This window comes from Polypterus senegalus, chromosome 9 (genome assembly GCF_016835505.1).
Source record: "Polypterus senegalus isolate Bchr_013 chromosome 9, ASM1683550v1, whole genome shotgun sequence".
Classification (NCBI taxonomy): domain Eukaryota; kingdom Metazoa; phylum Chordata; class Cladistia; order Polypteriformes; family Polypteridae; genus Polypterus; species Polypterus senegalus.
In genome coordinates this window covers 133,347,298-133,371,469 of record NC_053162.1, presented here as the reverse complement: position 1 = coordinate 133,371,469, position 24,172 = coordinate 133,347,298, and the positions used below count along the sequence as shown (strand labels likewise).

Genomic DNA, 24,172 nt, shown 5'->3' with positions numbered 1-24,172 from the left:
ACGGATGTAAATCGCTGTATGCGGCGTGTAAAACAGTTTGTTTGTTGAGGATGTGAATCGTTGTATGCAGCGTGTAAAACAGTTTCCGAGGGGTTTCCCATGGTCTTAGACTTGGTGGCCAGGTCTCTGTCAGTTGCTCTTGCGACCGGGCACATGACCAGGCAGTGTGTATGCTTCGAGTGCGAGGGTGGACACGACACCACCATCTAAGAAAAATTATGTCGCGGATGTGAATCGATGTGTGCAGTGTGTAAAACAGTTTGTTTGTAGCAGATGTGAATGCTGTATGCGGCGTGTAGAGCAGTTTGCGAGGGGTATCCCATGGTCTTACAGTTGGTGGGCGGGTCTCTGTTAGTTGCTCTTGCGAGCGGGCACATGACCAGGCAGTGTGTGTGCTTTGAGAGCGTGGGTGGACGCGACAGCACCATCTAAGAAGATTCATATTTGTCGCGGATGTGAATCGCTGTATGCAGCGTGTAAAACGGTTTGCGAGGGGTATCCCATGGGATCCTTAAAACATTCCTTTACAACTGAGGTTAAAACACAATGAAGTAAGCAGTCTTTAAAAACCGAGTTTTCGGTTACAACGCACGACCGCGTGCACCATAGCAAACTGTTTTACACGCTACATACAGCAGTTCGCTTCCGCGACAAACATGCGTCTTCTTAGATACTCCTGCACTTTGTACACACCCCCCTCCCACCTCGCGACTACCGTGGTCGGGTGTTTTGGTGGATTATATATAGAAAGGCAGCCAAAATCGCACAGAGCAATGAAAAGTCTACGTGAGTCACAGGTGCATCTGGACTGTGCAAAGACGACAACGACTCGAGTGACGAGTTGGAGGTGGGCACATGAGCAGGCAGTGCATACTGAACGAGAAATCAGCACACTAGCATGACGGAGGGAGCGGAATGGACGTCCTTCTCCTCTCCACCCGTTCTGCGCAATATGCAGCGTGTAAAACGGTTTGCGAGGGGTATCCCATGGGATCCTTAAAACATTCCTTTACAACTGAGGTTAAAACACCATAATGAAGTGAGCAGTCTTTAAAAAATGAGTTTTCAGTTTCGACGCACGACCGCTTGCACCATGGCAAACTGTTTTACACGCTACATACAGCAATTCACATCTGCAACAAACATGCGTCTTCTTAGATGCTCCTGCACTTTGTATACACCCCCGTCCCACCTCGCTACTACCATGGTCGGGTGTCTTGGTGAATTAGATATAGAAAGGCAGCCAAAACCGCAAAGAGCAATTAAAAGTCTACGTGAATCACAGGTGCATCTGGACTGTGCAAAGACAACAATGACTCGAGTGACGAGTTGAAGGTGGGCACATGAGCAGGCAGTGCATACTGGACAAGAAATCAGCAGACTAGCATGACGGAGGGAGCGGAGTGGACGTCCTTCTCCTCTCCTCCCGTTCCACCCTCCGCACCTGAACGCCGCAGGGACGATTGTGTGTTAGTTCATTCAGTGCATTGTTACAATGTTGCTTTTCTGGCTGATTAATTACATTACCGATTTTTCAAATGTTAACTTTCTCCCTGTGCTTAAAAATTATTAAAAAAACGGTCTGATTTTGCAGCGTATGGTACGCCGCAGGTTGGCTAGTATACAATATACTAATTAATCCTGGATGTATTTATTAATGGGCTTTTTACATCTAAGTTTCATTATGGCCAAAATATACCTTTACTGGCTCTGCTCTTTAAATTCATATTCCACCTCATCAGTGGTAGCAAATATAGGTTTGTATGCCTCACTTTCACACAAACCTTTTCTGAAATCAAATTATTTTGTCTGGTAGAGTTCAAGTCCCAGTTGCCATCTAGCTGTGGAAGGAAGTAAGTAAGGTGCAATGTTATAATTATAAAAAAAATAGCTGTGTCACCCGGCTCAACTGGGATATTTCAAGACAATGGGCCTTGGTTATATTGCTATCGGTTAATTGAATGTGTCAGAAATATTTTGTAAGCAACTGGGTACTTTTCGGTATACAATATTTGTTATTTTATTTTTTGTTTCCCATGAGCTAATATTATTAGTTCACTGTTTTTTGTTTCTCTTGAACATGCTGTATACAATTGCACATGAGTAAAACATCCTTGGTGTAGATCAATTCTTGCTCTTCCTAGTTACTTGGCTTTTGTTAATTCTCATTGCAAACCACAAGTTTAGAGGAAAATGTATTCTTTTGAATTTAAACAGATTATTAGCAGGAATAATGGGATTTTTGGTTATAAGTTTCACCCTGTAGCACCCTGTAAAAACAATAGTTTCAATCTGATTTGAACACTTTTGATCTGTAATCCTGTACCATTACAAAGTTTTGGAAGGTTTAGATCAAAAGCAATACATATTGAATTGTGTTTTATTTTAAATTTATTACATACAGCATTGACATTTACAGGCTGCATATTTATGTGACCCATGCAGAAATCTGAACATTTTTAATCATTGTACAGAAAAGAACAGGTAAAATAAAATAATATTGTGAACTATGTAAAATGCTCACCTGCTGTTGGTTCTGTCTGTGGGGGATCCCTTTAGTGAGCTGTGAAAGTCTTTAAACTGACCAAAGCATGCTGCTGCTCCTGGCCTGTGTTGTACCCAGGGCTTGAAGTGAGTCAATATGCTATAGTGGCACTTCCTTGTTTCTACTGTGAGAACAAGAGCATAACAGCACATCGCAGTCTGACCTTGAAGAGAATACCCCTGTTCTTTTAAGTATTTGCATATAAGCACACTCAACAATGAAATCTGATTTGAACTTTTATGTATTTTATATTGCATTGTGAGAAGTAAGAAGAAGCCAACAGAGTTGGGAGTACCGTGTGTGCCCAAGGAGACCACTTACTAACCATATCTTCACTGAACTTCACCTTACTTTCTTTCATTCACTAGGACCCTGTCACTCTTTCCTGTTCAAGACACCTATCCTTCTTCACTCGCTCCCAGTCGCATTTCTCTGTGCAATTACAGCTATAGCTTATTCAATGGCGTTGTTCTGCTTGTGGCATTCATTTACATAAACTGTCGAAAAAATAACATGATGCCTAAGAATACCCCAATCGCTACAGCATTATTACAGGCAAATACTAAAAAATAAATAAACATGGGTTGACTGATTTCTTTTTCTATACATAAAATGTCATAACATTTCAATAACATTAGTCAAAGTGTTTTTGATATATTTGAGTATTTAGTTTGAAAAATTGAGATATCCTTTCTTAGTGGATATGTAATGCCCTAGACGTACCATCCTACCAAATTTCAGCCTTTTAACTGAACAGAAAAATGTATTTTTATTGATGAGGATATAACTGACTCAAATATACTGTATATATATTCACTCATAAATAAAACCACTTATGACAACTTTATGTTGATGTGTCAGCCTGCTTATTCTCATCACTCTTTCTGAAGTGGGTACTAATATATAAATAATTAAGGCACACTCTTATTAGGCATAATTTGACATAAATTTTGTCTGTGGTTAACTAGAGGAACCAGGTGAGTAACAATGGTACACAGATCAACTTATACTTGAATGAGTTCGAATGAAATGGCATACATTTGACAACATGTCATTTACATATGTTTGTTTGTTGGTTGCTTTTATTTTCTTAAGCCCCTCATCTCACCCATGTTCAGAGGGGAAACAAGTGTATGTCAGGGTAACAAAATTAGGCAACACACAACAAGAATGAATGCATAGGAAAATCATGGATTACTAATAAAAAAAGCTTGTTCAACAGTATTGTCAATTTAAAAGATAACAAAAACAGAAAGAGGAAAACTGCCACCTTCTAATTTAGCCAACTACAGGCCAACCTCATGATGGGAACTGAATCCCTGAAGAACATGATCACAGCAGGTGGGCACCAGTGATATTTTCATAACAAAAATGAGAACTAGAACTAAAAATATTGTTTTTCTTTTACAAGAATGAGAACTGGAATTAATGCAAAACGGGAGAATATAAGACTAAATAAAAATAAACATTAGTAATATGTAAACAAATTAAAACGGGAACGAAAATTGAGTAAAAAATAAAAAAAAAAAACAGCAGTAGCATTTTCGTTTAATCCGGTTCAGTCGTGCAGAGGGGTTATTTGTCGCCCTGAGTGTTCAGTTACGTTGCGCTGTTCACTGTGCGGTGATCTTGCAAGTTGGGCTTACTATAGTCATTTGGCGCAACTTCCGTAAAGGACCGTTGTTTTTTTGTTGAGCACATTTGGTTTGTCGGGTTTGCACGGATATTTGCGTGTGGAAAGCGAGAAAGTAATGTGCCTGAAATACTTTAATTAAAACGCAGATAATAATAAAAGCAAATGTAGCATGCAAAAAGAAGAAAAGAGTTTAAGTGCAGGACCAGCTGGATAAGTATCTACTGGAAGTTGGATTGATGCATGCAATTGCCGTGTGCCTGTTGCTATCTCTCTGTATGACGCCTATACATTATAATGTTTGCACACACTTTTATTTTACACCCTGACTTTCCAAAATCTGGCTAATATCTTTAATGAATGCGTGTGACATATTTAATCTTGCTGATCTGACAAAAAACCGCAGTGAAAATTTACAAATTTACAATGTCTCAAAATTTGTACAGTTTCTGAAAATCTTTACCTTGCCATGTTATTTGGGTCAATTTTGACACAACATTGCCTTTAAAAGATTTTTTACTCTATCTATCTATCTATCTATCTATCTATCTATCTATCTATCTATCTATCTATCTATCTATCTATCTATCTATCTATCTATCTATCTATGTGTGTGTGTCTGTATGTCTGTCTGTCTATCTTAGTGTTTTACACTCCATTTACAGTAGGTTTCTGTCTGTTTAAATAGTTTAAAAATATTGTAAATATAATCTGTTTTAAAATTTGGGATCATCACTACTACAGGTTAAGATGATGAAAAATATGACATCCAGAGTACATAAGAAGGTGAGTCAAAACCTGGTCAAAAAAGACCTGAAACACACTGCATTGAGTCATCAGTTGAAGACGCTGTGCCGGGTAATTTATGATGGACAAATACCCCTTGATGCTGTGAAATGATAACTGTACAATATATCAATATATCAAGAATGTTCTCCAAATTGCCATTACCAGATCAGGTGTCAGTACAGCAGACAAGATGATCCCGTCGTCTTCTTCTGTGCTATTTGGGACAGGAAGGAAAACTGGCTCAGAGGGGAAAAATCCAATTTGTCTCCAGATCTGAAGTGTGAAAACAACAGCAAAATCAATGGGGAACTTCTAAAGGACAAATTTTCATGGTGATTATAGTCATTAACAAAGCAATATTTTTTAATTCTTTATGTAGTTTTATTAAACTAAATATTGTATAAAAATAAACATAATATCTTTATAATTACTTTTACATTGGAGACTGTACACAGAGTTTAAGTTTCTATTGTGGACTTTTTCAAAATTTAATGTAATAATATGTCAACATCAGTCTTTTATTACATTATTAAATTATCTGCTTACTTTCTTCCCTAACTTTTATCAATTAAGAATCAGGTGATACATTTCGAAGTCTCATTGCTATGTGACTTGACCACAAATTTAATGTAATAGAATTTATAACTTGGCTTTACTGTAACTGAAAAAGGATTACATGCCTTTTTGACTGTAGCACTATAGAATAGGTTGATTAGCACATGCAAGTAAGAATTTTAACATACCCTGTACCTGTGACAATAATGGCCCTATAAACCTATAAGCTTTTCATAAGTTAGGCAAATCTGTAAGGTTACAGTAACAACTCATACAAAACACATGTGAAAAGCACCAATACAAACCTAAATCTGAGGCTTTTCTCCTGCCTTTTCCGTCTGGGTTCTCTTTGTTATATTGATTTGTTTTGACATTAGGATTGAAGTTTACAACAAAATCAGTCAATGTGCTATTAAAAAAGCCAATGAGCCTTTGAATCTGCAGCTGTAGACCATTATTCAGTTCTTGAAGAAGGGCCCAATGAAGTTACTGGCGATGGGCAGGCAGGAGGTGACATACTTAGATGTCTCAGCCCAGAGTGTCAAAGAACTGTCCTATGTGGTTAAGGTTGGCAGCATGGCATGTTACTGATGCAGCCATCGTGTCTCCTGACAATTTTAGCTGCAACCTATGTGGCAGATCTGAAAACAACTCTCAGATGGACCAGTCTGATGTGTTGGTCTTACTCTTGTGTGGTAAGTTGAAGTTTATCTGTCCTGTAGGTCAGGATAAGCACAGCAGCTTAATTCATAATAACTGGCAATGCTTGCACATTGTTTGCATGCTTTTGGCAAGTTGGAGTAATTCACTATCCAAAGCTGTATTGCTTTTCAGTGGGCTAAAACAAATTGACAACATGTTTGTTAAAGAAAACATGCTTGCATAATTAAATGTTGTGTTTCTTTCTTCTAATAGTTTGCCATACTGGAACATATTACCTCCAAGGTTTCAAAACTTAGAATGTCTGTGCAAGGTTAGTGAATTGTTCCTCTGTAAATATGGGTTTTTCTTCAGGTACTCCAGTTTTTTCAGACATTTCAACCATACATCTCTATGTTAACCCAATGTGAGCGAGTGTATGGGTCTGTGTGTCCTATATTGGTTTGGCTCTCTGGTCATAATGGTCCCTGAAATAGATTAATATCTTTCAAAAATCAATGGATGAATGGATATAATTTCCACAATTCTACCTTTAGGTTTCTATTTTAGACAAAATGTACATGGGGTTTTGTCTGTATCCAATTGATTCAGAAGAATTATCACTTCATTGGTTTTCCAACAAAAATACTGACAGATTATAAATTGGTTCAGTTTATTACTAATACCGTCAACCCATACCATATTGAACACTATGAGCACTCATCTCTAAGGCTGGTTGGACTACACTGTTTGTGTGTTTTACCTTATCTTCAGGATTCTGTTGCATATCTGCACAGCAGTGAAACTTTCAAAGTACATGGTTACACTACTTAAACCTTATAAGCTTATGCCACAAGCAAAATCTTCTGGAAGTAAATGTTCTCACTTGTCAGGATTGGTCAAAAATGATGCATTTTTACTTAATTAATGCATATATTATTTTTGCTTTTATTTTGGTGATGTCATAAATTTACAATTTTGTGAATATTTCTCTTTTCCATTATGTTTGTTTGTTTGGTTTAGAGCACTGCCATTTTGTGTGTTTGCTTTCATGGGTGTTGCCATTTTAGACCTCTAGGCTGCTATGATATTGTATGGTGGCCAGGAATGTGATTCACACACCATGTAACCTGTGGTATCATGGCAATCATGTTATAAAAAGCAGCTGCATGTATTTAACAGCATTTGAGCTTCATAAAAATTTAATACAAATGATTTTGCTAAAAAACTTTGTTTGTGAGCACTCTTTTCGCTAAGAAAATGTTGGTTTTGACATTAGTTTTTTTTGTTTTGAAAGAAAGTGATGTCCCTTATAATAGATGGCCACCCTCTTGTCCTAACTGTCTTTTGACCTTGGCTACATTTGACTATTAAGTATTGACTAGTAAGTTTCTATGATCTCTAAACTAAAGTGTCTGTGAGGACTTATATAAAAAAATGCTCTTTCTATCGTTTGGAAATGTTAATTTATTTTTAGCCTACACTTTAATGTTAAAAGTATTAGAAAGGCCTTGATAAAGGCCCCAATACTTTTCTTACACACACACAGACAGATTATACTCAAAATATATATGCATTTATTTAATAATAGGGAGGATAAACTTGAGAGAAAGCAAACACAATATGACCTGTAAGAGATCAGATACAACACTCTAAAGGACTTTTTACATTTTTTACTGAACCATACATTATGTGTATCACTGTTTTCCCATAACAGGCTCAAGACAATGGTGATTCTACTTGAAATGCATTAGACTTGAATAAATGGTAATATATCTATGCAATACAAATGAAATTCTGTTCCGTTGGTAATTATAATTTAATGTGTTTCTATATATGAATGCATGAGGAATAGAAAGCAAAGAATGGTTCAGATCATGGTGGTGTATCCTGTCAAAAGTTCTCCGGAATATCATCATTAAACTGTACAGAATTCTGTCACAGTTTATTTAACAATGGAGAGTTGTGAGGGAGAATCATAAAGGGGAAATGTTGACTTATGTTACTAGAGTTAGAATAATTTTTTTGTGTTTTGAAATTTTGTTAATACAACCTCTATATCTGTTGTGCATGGTCCAACAAGAAGACATGGAGCTTAGGGGTAGATTATTTAAAAATAAAATACCTTGAATTTTTTGGTTTCCAGATCCATTTTAATCAGGGAGTCACCAAATACGTGTAAGAAACCACATCCATAGAAATAACGGTACTTCTTGGTATTGAACCGTGCATAGTTGATTTGTGGAAATTCTAAACCACCCACTTCTAACAAATCATTGTCATGCAAATTTTCATGAGTGCAGAACACCTAAAGTGACAGACAAAACAGGTCTAGTTAGTTAAACTTAGTTGTAATACATATTCATGAAAAGAGGAAAATTATGTTTTACACTTCATCTTGTTACTTTGAAATATATTCTTATGCACATAGTAAATTAACTGGTGATAGTATTCTTTGTGAAATGTTCTGTGTAAAATCAATACTCAATGATTAAAATACATCTTGCTGCTAAAGACTATTGACATTGATAAAAACTAGGATTTGTTTATTTTAGCCATGATGCAGAACTAATTAAGAGTCCTCTAGGTAACAGAACTTATACTGTTATCTTCATTATTTTATAAGAAGTACCACCAATATGAAGGGACTTTACTGAAGACCAACAAGGAAAAGGAAATTTCCAAGGTGAGGGTGGTTTGTAGTGGACCAAACCTCAACTGTGAAAGTAACCAGCAGTAGGTTATCAATGAGAAAATCTTAAAGGTAAAAGAAGAGAATACTGTGCAAACGGTTATATTGAAAAAAAGAGTGTTTAAGATTAAAGATATAATTACTTATAAAAAAGAAGTAGGAATGGAAAGTACAGTTGAGAAAAGTTTTAATTGAATAGTTTTGTAGTTTAAACTGTGTCCTTTTCTAAACTTACACCATGAAACAAAGGAAGTTTCAAAATTCTGGGATTGACTTAGGATTTGTGCACACTTAAGAAAATGTTGGATTTAAGGGTGTTAGCCAGTTCAGGATGAGAAAAATGCCTTTATTGACATGCATGTCGAGTCACCCAGTTTCATAAAAGTAATAAGTGTCTTACAACTACTGGTTACACTTCCTAAGCACAGTTATTAATTACAGGCGCACATGATTAGCTTTATTTCTCATGTCCTTGCAAGTTACTGAATAAATGGACCCTCAGAGTTAGAATTCTGCTACACTAGATTATACTGGTTCTCTTTATTAATTCTTATCCTTGCAGAGAAGTAGCAGTGGGACTGGATCACAGATCAAGAGGCTTTAATTAAAATGCTTCCTAAGAGTGCTAAAGGTAAAAGTTAACAATTAACAACAGCAGAAGTCATTCAATATAATCAAGATATAATCAAATAGTGACTGTAATATTTATCAGTAAAAATCAACTCTCACAGGGGTATTTGTTATTTTATTTTATTGCTTTGCTTTTTACCTTATTTTCTTCTTTCTTTATAGCAGTAGCAGAGCTGTAAGTCAGTGTGTTCAGATTCTGAGCAAATGGCGTGTTATGATCCATCATCAGGGGCAAGACAAATCTACGTGGATATGGTCTTGAGCGCATATTGTATATCTTTAATTACAAAACATATTCTGTATTAATGGTTATTTGGTATGTTAACATGCAGTACATATAAAACATGCAATTTAGATTAAAATGAGCATACTAACTTGTTACCTAGAGAAGTGATAATCAAACTCAGGAGAATCCAGTGGCTGCAGGTTTTAAGCATATTAATTTCCCCTTTAAGTTTGGCTTAATTAACTAAATTTTCAAGATGATTTCTTCACTTTGTACAGAAATATTACAAGTAATTTTGTGTACTTTACTTACAGGATAGACATTTTTCCTGATTTTGTGTAACATTTTGATGTTTCCTCTGCTTGCTATTCATTTAGCACATAACTGGAAATGGCACAGAAATAACTGCTCTTTTATAGCATACATAGTTGTTTGAATATCTATCTGCTTTTAGTGAGCTACCATTTGAATACAATTAAATGTGCAAATTCAACTTAAATGAATTATAGCATTAAAGTCTACAGAATAATATAAATCATCTGTAGGTAATTCAATAAGTAAAACACATACACTATAGTGTCTTTGACCTAAGAATGATAACACAAAAATCACAGCTAATAACACAGGGCACTGATTAAAGACAAGGAATAAGTTACAGGTTATGAAACCAACTGGAATATACACATGTAGCCACAAGGGTTTCCTACAAGTGGGTTTAGAACCACTGTCTTAGAATGATATGTGACAAAGCACCAGGATTACTGAAGTTCTGCACACTCAAGCTCATTGTATTGCCTATTTAGGCATATTTTCAATATAGAAAAAGAACATTTTGAAATGAAAGAACACTTTTAGATTTAAAAGTATGTATATACTGTACATACACATAAACCTACATGTAAATGGGAAAAATAGGAAAATATTAACCCCATACCAAAAAAAAATGGTATTCAGAGTAACTATATGTTGGGTGTGTAGCCTTGTTAGGTGTGTGTGTGACTGAAAAGAAAAAATAGGTTAAATACTGTAGAAGGAGACAGAAGGAACAGGGATAAAGGACATCAAAACAGTGAAAGGCCACAACAGGTACAAAATGCTACCACTGGAGATGATGGAATAAAAAAAGATTAGCTGGTGATGCAGTGCTAGAAAAATGTGTGTCTTAAACCTGACAAGAAGCTTAGATTCTACTGTTTTTTGAATAAGATGTCCTTGAAGCCATGCGATGGAGCACAAACAGAAAGCTCTTTAATGTTAATGGCTCAAATGTACTCCTTAAAACAATTGTCACTGTTTCACGCATGACAATGTTTGGACACTTTTTTGCGAGAAATGTGGTAAATAAGTTTTTTTTTTTGACTGGCAGGAGATCCCTTAGGCAATATTATGTTTTCCAGAAGAGCAATATATGCATGTACTGTTGGTGACATATTGTAAGTAATGCAGTGTCACTGTGACTAAAGAAACTTTACAGAGGGTGTCTGCTTTGTGAAGTGAGTCAGAGACAAAAACGTTAGGTAAAATTAGGTGGTTGATAGAAAGAAATCATAGGTTGACTAGAAAATAGGGCTCAAGTGGAAGGATCTGTCTGTAAAGTGGGACATTTTATATAAGAACCTGAGGGAGAAACAGAGTATTAGGGTGGAAAGGTAGCCTTTAGTTTCTAGTAAAGAAAACTTGCAGAAGGTTGACAAGATTGGGTCAATGAAAAGGAGAGAAGGAATAACATCTTCTATCACCTGACTTCACAAATGTGCAGGTACATTAATGTATCCCTTTGGTGTCAATATTAATTTGTGTTTCATTTGTTCTTCTTAGCTGTCTTTTATAAGCTCAGTTTCACACTTTAGCAAAACCTTCTGCCTGAAATACCTGAACACATGCAGATAATGATTTGTTGTGTTATTTTATCATTAGCTTCCATGTGTATGTATGTTAAAGTAAAAATAACAATAGGGCTTGTATCTGCTATCTGTAGTAGCTTTGAAAAATGTGAAAAGCCTGCCAAAGAACACAGTCCTTGCAGTGGCAGCAACACCTTTTTTATTATTTTTTCAACTTTTCTGAACATTTTTGTAAGCAGGAAAGTTTCCATCTTTTTCTAAAATTGAGGCAGGGACATTGAAAGTCAAGGTGGCCTGGAGTTGCTCAGGAGTCAGTCCTTCACAGGCATGCATAAAAGTATGTAAATTAAAATAGAAGAGGCTTTGTGTGTTAATATGAGATACGGTATGCAGATTTATTTTCAATGCCAAATATAGATACAATTGTTAAAAGATGTTGGTTAAAGTAAGGAATGTGAACAATCACACAGACGTTGTTACATAAAGCCCATAGTTTTTCAGTAAGGACAGACATGTAAAGCTTAACATTATCATCACCTGTTACCTCATCTAATTCTTTTCCTGATTTGCGCAGATTCTGAATTTTGTAAATCTCAAAAGCATCCCCGCTATCTGAACAACACAGGTCAAGTACAATAAAGCCTTCATCCTCAAATGCATTGATCTGGTGGAAAAAGCTGAAGGGCTTTGTGTGATACTTAACAGGGCTAACCTGCAAAATAAGAGAAAAAAATCAAAATGTCAGACAACATGAGATTGTATAGAATAAAGTCTGTCATCAGAAGTTACAGATTGCACTAAATACTGTACTATATTAATGTACAAAGAAACAATACTCCCATTATTATGGCATGCCTATATGAAGAGCTATTATTAATATAATTTTTCAAGTGTTATGCAAAATAACTGACTTTGGCAGGTGTCTTATTTCAGACACCTTCAGAAAACAAAATTTGTGTTTGGGACAAAGCCCTCATACTAGGCACTGTGAATTGTTCCACAGTTATAAGAGCAGATGACTCAGATTTGCTGCCCGCTTTAAATTAAATTTGAGTTAACTGTAAGCGGGTAAACATATCAGGAGGAACCTGCTGCAAGATACCATGGGGTATCACATCATAAGCTTTACTCAGCTTCAAACAACACATATAAGTATACTTGGATTCTCAAATGTGTGTCTTTACAGTTCTGTGGCCAAGATCAAATCCACATAGCTCTTTGTGGACCTGAGCTCTGAATACCAGATGAATCTCCATTAATCAGCACTCAGAACCTAAGATATGTAATATGACCTTCTTTACCCCTTTTTAAAAATATGGACCACTCTGCCAATCTTGAGGTACAGTCCCTCCCCTTTGACACAATATTGAATAGAGGCTTAATCCAGGCACCCTTATAATATTCATTTCTTAAATATTTCCACTTGGTTATCATCCGTCTCCACTGTCTTTCCCATGGAGGGCAGGTGCACTGGTCCTTAGGGTTCCTTACAGAAGTTCTTAAAATTATAGATGGCTTTTAAAGGACAGTTGAGGTCAATATGTTCATTTCCTATCCAAAAAGTCTCCACATCATCACACCTTTCAAGTCAAGTGATATCCCTAAACCTTTTTGATGCATCATAAAAATCATTCCTCATGTCCTAACCAAACACGACCAATCCTGGCCTTCACTTCAGCTATTGCCACCTACTTGACCTGATCATGCCTATAACTCAAATCAAGAAACCGACCTTATAACATTGCAAGAAAGACCTCCTTTACCTGGATTCATTCCCTTAACATTGTTGCCTGCCAGTGATTCCTTTGGTGCCTGCTGTGATAAGTACTGACCACATTTTGGTCACAACTCAAGCCACCTGACTCAAATGATGATGTTTGTTTGAATACCAAAATGAAGGAAAAGTCCTCCTTGAGATGAAAGCTTCATGAACAAACCAGTCTGTTTGGCATGCTTAAGAGACCTCACTAGTTTAGGTCTTCTGGGTTTGTCAAAGTAATATTCCAGTAACCTAATTTGACAGCTCAGCAATGCTGTTAAAGCAGAACCTCCACAGCCAAGCTTACCTCCCTGAAAAAATATTTGTATGAAGGGCTCTTGGCATGTACAAGATAAATCATTTGGTAACTAAGCGGTTATCACCATCTAATAAAAGTAGTGTTAATCAAGGAAATGATAAATCTGTCTAATATTTTCTAGACTAGGGAGTACCCAAAGAGGGACCCCTTTTCAACTGGTCAGAAAGGCAAAGAGGGACTCTTTTTGAACTGGTCAGAAAGGCAATGACTGAAAACCCACTCTTTAAAGCTGTAAGCAACTTGCACGCTTAATCACACCTGCCCTGGGCCTGCTTCCAGAATACTGTATATAGGTCAAACAGACTGTCTTTTAACCTCCAGCATATGTTCTGGCTAGCTTCATTGCCAGAGAAGTGAAACCCCGAAGGCAGCTATCCAAATCGGTCTGCATTGTACTTTTCTCCACACCAGGTCTGCACCAGACCCACACCCTCCCATAGCTCAATTTAATGGGGCTGAGCTAATTAACCTTCTTGTGTTTGAACTTGACAGGACAACATGAATCACTTGGACACTGTGAGCATGCTGGTCATCACCACTGTGAAGACCATCTTTTGGAGAAGTCTATGAATTACCTGTTCTGGATAAGGTTATTATTCATATCTGAGCTATAATACATATCCATTTTTATATTTTGAAGCTTCTCCCCTTAGGGTAATTTGTGTAGAAGGCTCATGACAGTGATAGATAGATAGATAGATAGATAGATAGATAGATAGATAGATAGATAGATAGATAGATAGATAGATAGAGCTCTAATGTCACAATCCTAAAATAGTCTGAATAAGAAATTTCTTTTTCTATTGCTTTGTGGATACAACGAGTTGATCATTTAACCTTCTCAGTAAACTGCCTCATGGATCATGCAGTCTCAGTCATTGATTTTTTTTTTTTGTAACCCATTTATTCTAAAAGATGTTTGTAAATAGTCAGAGCCTACCTTGGAAGTACTGGGCGTTAGTTAGATTAAATTAGATAAACTTTATTAATCCCAAGGGGAAATTAAATGCTTATAGCAGAAGAGACATAAGAGCCAATCCTGGACAGGATACTACTATAGCACAGAGAACACTGTTTTACTCTGCTACCTTATGAAAGGACAGTCTTTAAACTAATCAACTGAAACTGCACCCCATGTACTGTGAAATTAACCTGTAGTCTGTTATAGTTTTTTCTTGTTTTGAGGGCAGAACATAAAAACTACAGAAAAAAAAACGACTAGGCTAAGAAGCAAACCGCAGAGCTCTATTCTGAACCATTCACTGGGATGTGAACCAAGAACCCTAGGACCCTAAGAGAGACAATGTACTGCCATAATCATTAATTGTGTTCACACTGTGGTGTTTCATTAACTACATACAGTATTGTAGCATGAAACAAACAAGGTTCAGATGTGTGCCTTTATTCAATCATAAAGTTTGGATTATGTTACACCCTTTTCACTACAAGCAAAGAGGTCAAACCAGTTTTTCTTCTAATGTTGGCAATGCTTTTTGTGTAAGGTAATAGACAAACAGACAGGCAGACAGACATTGATAGATAGATAGATAGATAGATAGATAGATAGATAGATAGATAGATAGATAGATAGATACTTTATTAATCCCAAGGGGAAATTCACATATTACATTAAAGAGTGATAAAAATGCAGGTATAACAGACAATAACTTTGCATAATGTTAACGTTTACCACAGGGTAGAATTGAAGAGTCTCATAGTGTGGAGGAGGAACGATCTCCTCAGTCTGTCAGTGGAGCAGGACAGTGACAGCAGTCTGTCACTGAAGCTGCTTCTCTGTCTGGAGATGATACTGTTCAGTGGATTCTCCATGATTAACAGGAGCCTGCTCAGCGCCCATTGCTCTGCCATCATCAGGGTTCCTTTATTGTGCTTAATGCTGCTAGAATAGGCTCCCACATCCTGCGACCATAAAGTGGATTAAGAGGGTTTGAGAATGTTAGGTATATGTAAAATTAATTATGTTGTTGGAAAAAAATTACTTTTGCCCTGCACATGTCTTAAATGAAATTCCAAATTTACAGTTTGTTAGTTGTTATATATGGACGGCCAGTCATCCCGGCCAATATCCCCAGGCCGCCAGATGGAGCCTCCCTGCAGCATGGAGGTGCCCCGAATGCCAGCAGGGAATTATGGACAATGGAGTTTTTATCCACAGCCCTGCTGGATACCACGGGGGCCACTAGAAGGCGCTGCAGGGAGGAACGACGATTGTTTTCCCTACAACCCGGAACTGCATCCTAGTCACATGGACAGAAGAAATGACGTGCTTCTGGGTTGAAGAAGTTTTTTATCTGACCCGGAAGTGTTACCAGTCATATGGACAAAGAAAGAAACACAGGTCAAGGACTATAAAAAGGACTGTGGGAGATCCCAGGGTGGAGCTGAGTTGGGAGGAAGGGTGGCAACGCATCTGGGAGTAGGAGGATTGATTATTTATTGGATTATTGTGATTTATATGAGTATTGTGGAGTGGAGGGTGCTTTGTGCACTGTATAGTCTAAATAAAAATTATTATTGGACTTTTATCGGGTGTCTGGCATCTGATCTGAGGGTTCAAGGGGACAACAGCACCCTCTATGGAGGAAGGGTGGCAACGCATCTGGGAGTAGGAGGATTGATTATTGACTGGATTATTGTGATTTATATGAGTATTGTGGAGTGGAGGGTGCTTTGTGCACTGTATAGTCTAAATAAAAAGTATTATTTGACTTATCAGGTGTCTGGTGTCAAGGGGACGACAGCGCCCTCTATCTGTCACATAGTATAAAATCTGTTGAGGGATTTATAAAGTGACTTTGAAAGAATTCACCCTATTTGTATGTAAACTTCTGACTTCAATTGTTTATCACATCTATATTACTAAACAAAGGTTGTATATATGCACGGATGCCAAACACCAGAAGCAAGCTGTGCACAATACAACTGCCGCCCGAACACGAACATGCACAATACAACTGCTGCCCGAACGCGAACGCGTACACCAACGCATATACAACCTTCGTTTAGTAATGTAGATCTCCAAGCCGGGATCTGCCACCATGGTCACTTCAGCATGCAAATCCACCACCATCACCATCAGGGAACTAGGTTGCCGCAAAAGCACACGTGCACAGCACCCCAGAGTCAAAATCAGCGGCTTCCCAAAGTCAGTAGGTGGCGCCCAAACACCACAACACAACCTGCAGGGATTTACCTATCTGAGCCTGTATTTGGACATGGACAACTTTATGTTGCCTTTTGAAGAGTCTGGCATTTGTGTGACGTTAAAGTGAAGGTTTTAACTACTCCACACCAGGCAGAGCTGATTCAAGGACAGGAAACCATCTTTACCAAAAATGTTGTTTATAAGGAAATTTTTGATTAACTATTTTGAATTTACCATTTTATGATTTTTTTGTTTCCAATTTACTTCATTTAAATCTTTGCCTCTGATATTTTTTTTACTTATGAGTGCAGCAACTCAAAGACATTTTGGACTTAAATGATATAACAATTTCAATTTTAGTTTTAATAAATTGGTCAATTTTAGTACAAATATATTTATTTAATTAAATGAAAACTTTCCCAGGACGCTCCCACCCTCCATGATTTTTCATCCCTACAAAGATCAGAGGGAACAGAAAGTGATTGCCATTCTTGGATTTACTGTTTTTTTTCTAAAAGGCATTGTGTCATTAGTAATTAAAAAAAAATGTAAATCTCTATTATAAAAGAAAATCTTGAGACGAGATGAGATTATTGCCAAGAGATTTTTTTAAGTTAGTCTCAACCATTTCCTGTAGACGACCCACGGCCATGATCCCCTCACATCTCATTTGTGTGAATGCTTTTGTCAAGACACATTTCCTGCACTCTCTGCTCTTATAAATTTTTACGTTTTCCTCATTTTAAGTCGTTTATGAAAAGTCCTCGTTTCATCCTTTAAAGAAACTTTTCTGGACAGTATTTTTATACAAACAATCAATTTGTTTCCTTCATTGTAGTCCTTTTCTGCACAATAATTCTATATATTCTAGATGACACATCAACGACTAAGCAAAGAAGAAAAGGGCAGCGTGTCGAAAAGAAGCATTGGAGAGAAAAGAATTCAAAAAAGAACAATAATAATCTAAGTGCAAATTCAGAAAGTAAGGAAAGTAATAATCAGCCCGGACTGATTGGAATTGAAAACCTAGTAGGTCAGAAATAAAAGACAACGAGTAGAAGACAAAGTAGAATGTCGTAAAGAGGTTCAAAAATGTTGGCGCGATACACAGGCAGAGCAGGTCAGAGATTATGAAAGTAGTAAAATTCGAAAGTCTCAAAAAACTGATAGTAAAGATCGCATTAGTGCTAACAAATGGAAATTATTACTCGATGAATTAATGGAACAGTGAAAAGAGATAGAATATATGGACATAGGGGATATGACAGACGTACAGTATGAGATATTGTTTGGCTTTAAAGTTTAAGTCGGAGACTTGTAGATCGTCTAATTTGTGTTGTGTATCCGTGAGAATTTGTTTTTTGGTGAAAGTGAAATCCACAAACACTACAGGCAAAATATCAGAATCTACAATAATATGTTCGTGTTCGCATCATTCAATGCTTAAAACATAGATTTACACAATTCTGGATCATACCATACGCTATGAGAATCTGTGATCCCGAAACAATTAAAGCTACTATAAGTTAAATTTCGAAGAAACCATAATTCCGTTAGGTTTGTATTTACGATCACGGAAAAGGGATGCAACATAGAATCGAAAGCAAACTATCGGATGTATTAGAAATTCTACAGCCAATAATGGATATAAATCCATACAAAAGTATCGCACTTTACACTACATTTATGTGCAAAACACGGACAAAGAAGAATTCTTGGATTTCTATATGAATCTGAAAGATCACGGTTGCATTTATAATAAACCAATATGTGATAAATTGTCATGATAATAGTTTCGAAAGACAGAGATATCAAATAAAGAACTGATATTTGTGTTTAAAAGCAAAAGCACAGCACGATTTGTCAATTCTGTCTAATAATTCGCCTCATTCCAATCCTTTATTCTTTCCTTTGCTTTTCCCTGACGGCGAAACAGGATGGTTGTATAATATGAAAAACTTGAATTTGGATAAATGAATAATACCCACACAATATTTCAGGTCAAAATTAGCCAAACGTCCCAACGTATTTAACCCACCTGTCATCTCAATGTCTATTGCAACATTACATTATTAATGCGTATCTAAAAGTCGAAGCTAATCATCTCTTCTTTATTAAATCAAATCAAGCAAAACTTAGAACTGAACATATGCAAGGTTTCATTCATCACGTTCAAAATGCAAATATTAATAGTTCTGACAAATTCAAAGTAGATAAAGCAGTAATATTACCATCATCGTATCAAGGCAGTCCAAGAGCATTGCAACAGTTATACTGTATCATGATGCAATGGCAATAACCTGAACTATCGGTCTGCCAAATTTATTTATTACAATGACTTGTAATCCACAGTAGCCAGAAATTTATTGATTCTTGAGAACAATACCACAAGCTACTACGGCTCTGGATATTCTGACTTTCGTAAGTAGACTGTTTTATCAGAAAGTCATCTCTGTGCTGAAATTCTAAACAGAGAAACCTATCCTGAATTATAGTACAAAGTCATTAAACACATGTCTCACAGACCTCATTTAAAAGATTCAGTATACATCCGCTTACCCATACACGAATGTCAGAGCCCCCTAGTATTTTAAAAAGTACTAAAAGGTAAGCAGAAGCAACACAGCTTAGAGAACAATAAATATATCATAAAACAGAACTATTTTTTGTACATACTAGAGATGGCATGATAGTGCATTGGTTTGCACCTCTCCTTTAAAGATCCAGGACCCTGTGTTTAAATTTCAGTCTGGTCACTGTCTGTATTGTCACTGTCTGAGTTTTACTTTTCTATATCTATATCTATGTAGGATTTTTTTCTTAAGTACTCTCAGATTGTCACACATCCTAAACTTGGTTTGTGATTCTGAATTAGTTTGTTATGTGTATGAATGATCTCAGCAAATGTCTGGCATGTTATCAATGATTCCTGCCTAAATGTGTTTAAAATTGTGTGGACAGGCACTTGCAACAACAACTTTCATAAAGGATGAAGAAACTGACATTCTGAAAATCACCTTACCATGTGACCTATCAAGTTATTTTTAAAACATGTTGATGACACTGTAATGGTCACACATTAACCAAAAAAAACCCCATATGAACAACATAAGCAATTATATTGTTTGACTACCTTATTACTCAAGCAAACCTTTAACTGAACTGCTTATTAATATAATATCCCAACTGTGATAAGCTTCAGGGAGAGCCAACATTTTCAAAGGTGCATTACTCATGAACAAAGTGGAGCAGTCTCTAAGCATCCAGCATTGCAACCTATAAAGTTTTTCAGCCTCTCACATAACTGATTTTTAAATTAATATTTACAGGATTGCTAGCATGTTACTACTACTAATTATAAGTCCATAAAAAGTCTGTATAAGACCAAGAGACACTTTTTTGTGCGTTTCATTTTTGTCTTTTTTTCTGTTGTTTTTTTCTTTGTGTTTTTATTTTTCCTTTGCTCTCATTGCAATTCATTTGAAGTAAATGGTTGTATCTGGTATGTTATTATAACATGTTTGATCTGTTGAATGCCACTGTAATGTTCTGGTTTTGTAAAATAAAAAAGAGTGAAAAAGATAGTAGGGTATGGAAGGAGGAGTGGTGTGAGGCTGTGATATTATTACAACTTTATAATTTTAATCAGATACTCAAAACCTCCCCCTCTTACCTGTCCTGTGTGTTTGTCCACAACGTGAATAATTGTATCATGGCCTGCCTCCCATGTAATCCCTTCGAAAAGTCCCTTTCCTTGAATTTTTGATGTCAGCATCTTCAGTAAATTTAACTTTATTGGTTGTTCAATGAACACAATAAAATTCTCGGTCATACCTACAAGAGAAAGTTTTGCAAAAATACAGTGCACAAGTGCCATAAATATGATGTTAAACAGTTTTTGTCACATTTTTTCATTTATATCAGTATATGGAAGCCAAGTCCAGTCAAGTTGGGGAACATGCACTGGTACAGTGTGTTGCTGCACCCACTACATGACAAAACAACTCAGGATCCCAGTTTGCAACCCCCCAGGCAGACACGCGGTCCAGTCCCACCCTATAGAAATGACCCTCTATCTGCTGCAGCCAGGTGTTATGTGGGCAACCCCTTGGCCTGGTCCAGCCACTTGGGTGCCCAATAATGAGGATCTTACGATCCGGATCACCCTCAGGGAAATGTGCCATATGGCCGTAGTGCCGTAACGGACGCTCCCTCACAATGCAGATAATAGGCCTCATTCGTGACTCCATGAGCAATCGCTCATTCGAAACAAAGTCAAACCAACGGTACATTTTTCAGAGAGACACAGTACCAAAGAAGTCCAGTCCTCTTCTGTGGTCACTAGATAATGTCCATGTCTCGCAACCATATAACAAGTTAGGAAGTACCAGGACTCTAAAGACTTAGACCTTCGTCCTTTTGCATAGATATTGGAAGTGCCATACACCCCTTGCTCTCCCCCATGCTCTCCCAATCTGTCTACTGACTTCACAGGAAGAGTCACCAGAGACATGAATGTCACTGCCAGGGTAAGTAAACCTCTCGATTATTATATTATTATTAATAATTATTTTATAAATAATTCATATATATTATATAATGTGTTTACATAATATGTTTACTGTGTTTTCCTCACCTAAAGGATTATTAGGAACACCATACTAATACGGTGTTTGACCCCCTTTCACCTTCCGAACTGCCTTAATTCTACGTGGCATTGATTCAACAAGGTGCTGAAAGCATTCTTTAGAAATGTTGGCCCATATTGATAGGATAGCATCTTGCAGTTGATGGAGATTTGTGGGATGCACATCCAGGGCACGAAGCTCCCGTTCCACCACATCCCAAAGATGCTCTATTGGGTTGAGATCTGGTGACTGTGGGGGCCATTTTAGTACAGTCAACTCATTGTCATGTTCAAGAAACCAATTTGAAATGATTCGAGCTTTGTGACATGGTGCATTATCCTGCTGGAAGTAGCCATCAGAGGATGGGTACAAGGTGGTCATAAAGGGATGGACATGGTCAGAAACAATGCTCAGGTAGCCCGTGGTATTTAAACGATGCCCAATTGGCACTAAGGGGCCTAAAGTGTGCCAAGAAAACATCCCCCACACCATTACACCACCACCACCAGCCTGCACAGTGGTAACAAGGCATGATGGATACATGTTCTCATTCTGTTTACGCCAAATTCTGACTCTACTATTTGAATGTCTCAACAGAAATCGAGACTCATCAGACCAGGCACCATTTTTCCTGTCTTCAACTGTCCAATTTTGGTGAGCTCTTGCAAATTGTAGCCTCTTTTTCCTATTTGTAGTGGAGATGAGTTGTACCCGGTGGGGTCTTCTGGTGTTGTAGCCCATCTGCCTCAAGGTTGTGTGTGTTGTGGCTTCACAAATGCTTTGCTGCATACCCCGGTTGTAACGAGTGGTTATTTCAGTCAAAGTTGCTCTTCTATCAGCTTGAATCAGTCGGCCCATTCTCCTCTAACCTCTAGCATCAAGGCATTTTCGCCCACAGGACTGCCGCATACTGGATGTTTTTCCCTTTTCACACCATTCTTTGTAAACCCTAGAAATGGTTGTGCGTGAAAATCCCAGTAACTGAGCAGATTGTGAAATACTCTGACCGTCCCGTCTGGCACCAACAACCATGCCACGCTCAAAATTGCTTAAATCACCTTTCTTTCCCATTCTGACATTCAATTTGGAGTTCAGGAGATTGTCTTGACCAGGACCACACCCCTAAATGCATTGAAGCAACTGCCATGTGATTGGTTGATTAGATAATTGCATTACTGAGAAATTGAACAGGTGTACCTAATAATCCTTTAGGTGAGTGTATATATATATATATATATATATATATATATATATATATATATATATATATATATATATAGCTGTGTGGAAGTAAATATTGTGAAAAAAATTATTTTGGTCAATGTATCTGAACATTTGCAAATCTGATCGTTATTTTAATGCTGTTAGCTTAATGAGGTGACCCAATCTAGTTAAACATATTGAAAGATTGTACTTTTAATTACATAGACTCAAAAACAATCAATAGAAATAAAAGTCCTTCAAAAGAAAAAAATTGCTGATGTTTGAGGTCTTTCTAACATGCTAACTGCTTCAAGTCCCCTGTGTTATTTCAAATGAATTTAGATCTGGACTTTGATCAAATATAATACTGTGGTACCAATTTTCAAGATGGAGCCCATAGGTGGATAATACCAAAAGTCAACCTACACTCTCACTCCAACTCTAAATATATATATGTGTGTCCCAGATCAACACAATAGAAACATAATTTGTCTTTGACTCAATGTTGTTTTTCTTGAAGGCTAACAGGAGCTTTTCTCAGCTCTGTGGACTCTGAAACTTTTTTTTTTATCATGCAGACACCGTGAAGACAGGGTTTTTGACTTGTGTCATAACTTTTGCTCTGTTAGCCTTGTGTGTATTTTTTGTGCCACATTTGTAATAATACTAGTGTGTCTTTGATTTCAAGTGACAAACCGTTTTTGAACAAGGTGTTAATTTTCACTTGTACACAGATGACACCCAGTTATACCTTTCTTTTAGACCAAATAAAGTTTCTCCAATGTTGTCTTTAATTAGTTGTGTTAGTAAATTAAAGGAGTGGATGGATGAGAACCCCTTGTCTTTAAACACCGATTAAACAGAGATGTTAATTATTGGAGGGAATGATGCTGATCGCAATATTTTATCATCATTTAACTCAATCAGCCCACAATGTGGAGTTATCTTTGACTCTAGCATTTCATTTAAATCGCACATTTCAAAGCTGTCTAAATCATGTTTCTTCTATCTTAAAAATGTTGGGAAATTAAGACATTTTCTAAATAAGTGGGATTCTGAGTAATTAATTCATGCATTTATTTCTAGTAGGACTGACTACTGAAATTCGGAGTTCACTGGATGTTCAATTTGTTCTTTATACAGCTTCCAGTTAATCTTAAACGCTGCTGCAAGAATTATTACAAGAACGAGAAAATACAAACACATAACTCCAGTTCTTAATTCCTGACACTGATTTCAAAATCCTCCTTTTAACATATAAAGCCTTAAATGGCCTAAGTCTGGCTTGTCTAAATCTACCATGACTTACAAAACCAGAATGTAGTACTAGGGTGTTGTACCGTGTTAGCCATTATGAATGTAGAGAAAAGCCAAGCAAACGGTCTGCTTATGATTCCAAGAATTAATAAAATAACAGTGGGAGGTCATGCTTCTAGTTACTGGGCCCCTAAATTGTGGAATGGTCTGCCTGCTACTGCCTGCTTTAAAATCCCAGCTGAAGACTCACTACTTCAGTTTAGAATATCCTGAATAAAGCAGCTGAT

General features: G+C 36.9%; 1 protein-coding gene across 3 annotated transcripts in view; it reads right to left on the bottom strand.

Annotated features, from left to right (window-relative positions):
* LOC120535824 (beta,beta-carotene 9',10'-oxygenase-like) overlaps positions 1 to 24,172 on the bottom strand; it is a 78,691-nt gene that overhangs the window by 6,319 nt on the left and 48,200 nt on the right. For all 3 annotated transcript variants that reach the window (XM_039763921.1, XM_039763922.1, XM_039763920.1), the window contains exons 7-11: positions 20,471 to 20,631; positions 12,098 to 12,265; positions 9,623 to 9,760; positions 8,287 to 8,469; positions 5,130 to 5,240 (exon numbers count right to left, since the gene is read on the bottom strand). In XM_039763921.1, the coding sequence (XP_039619855.1) occupies positions 5,130 to 5,240; positions 8,287 to 8,469; positions 9,623 to 9,760; positions 12,098 to 12,265; positions 20,471 to 20,631 (761 nt within the window). The remainder of the gene's footprint in view (positions 1 to 5,129; positions 5,241 to 8,286; positions 8,470 to 9,622; positions 9,761 to 12,097; positions 12,266 to 20,470; positions 20,632 to 24,172) is intronic.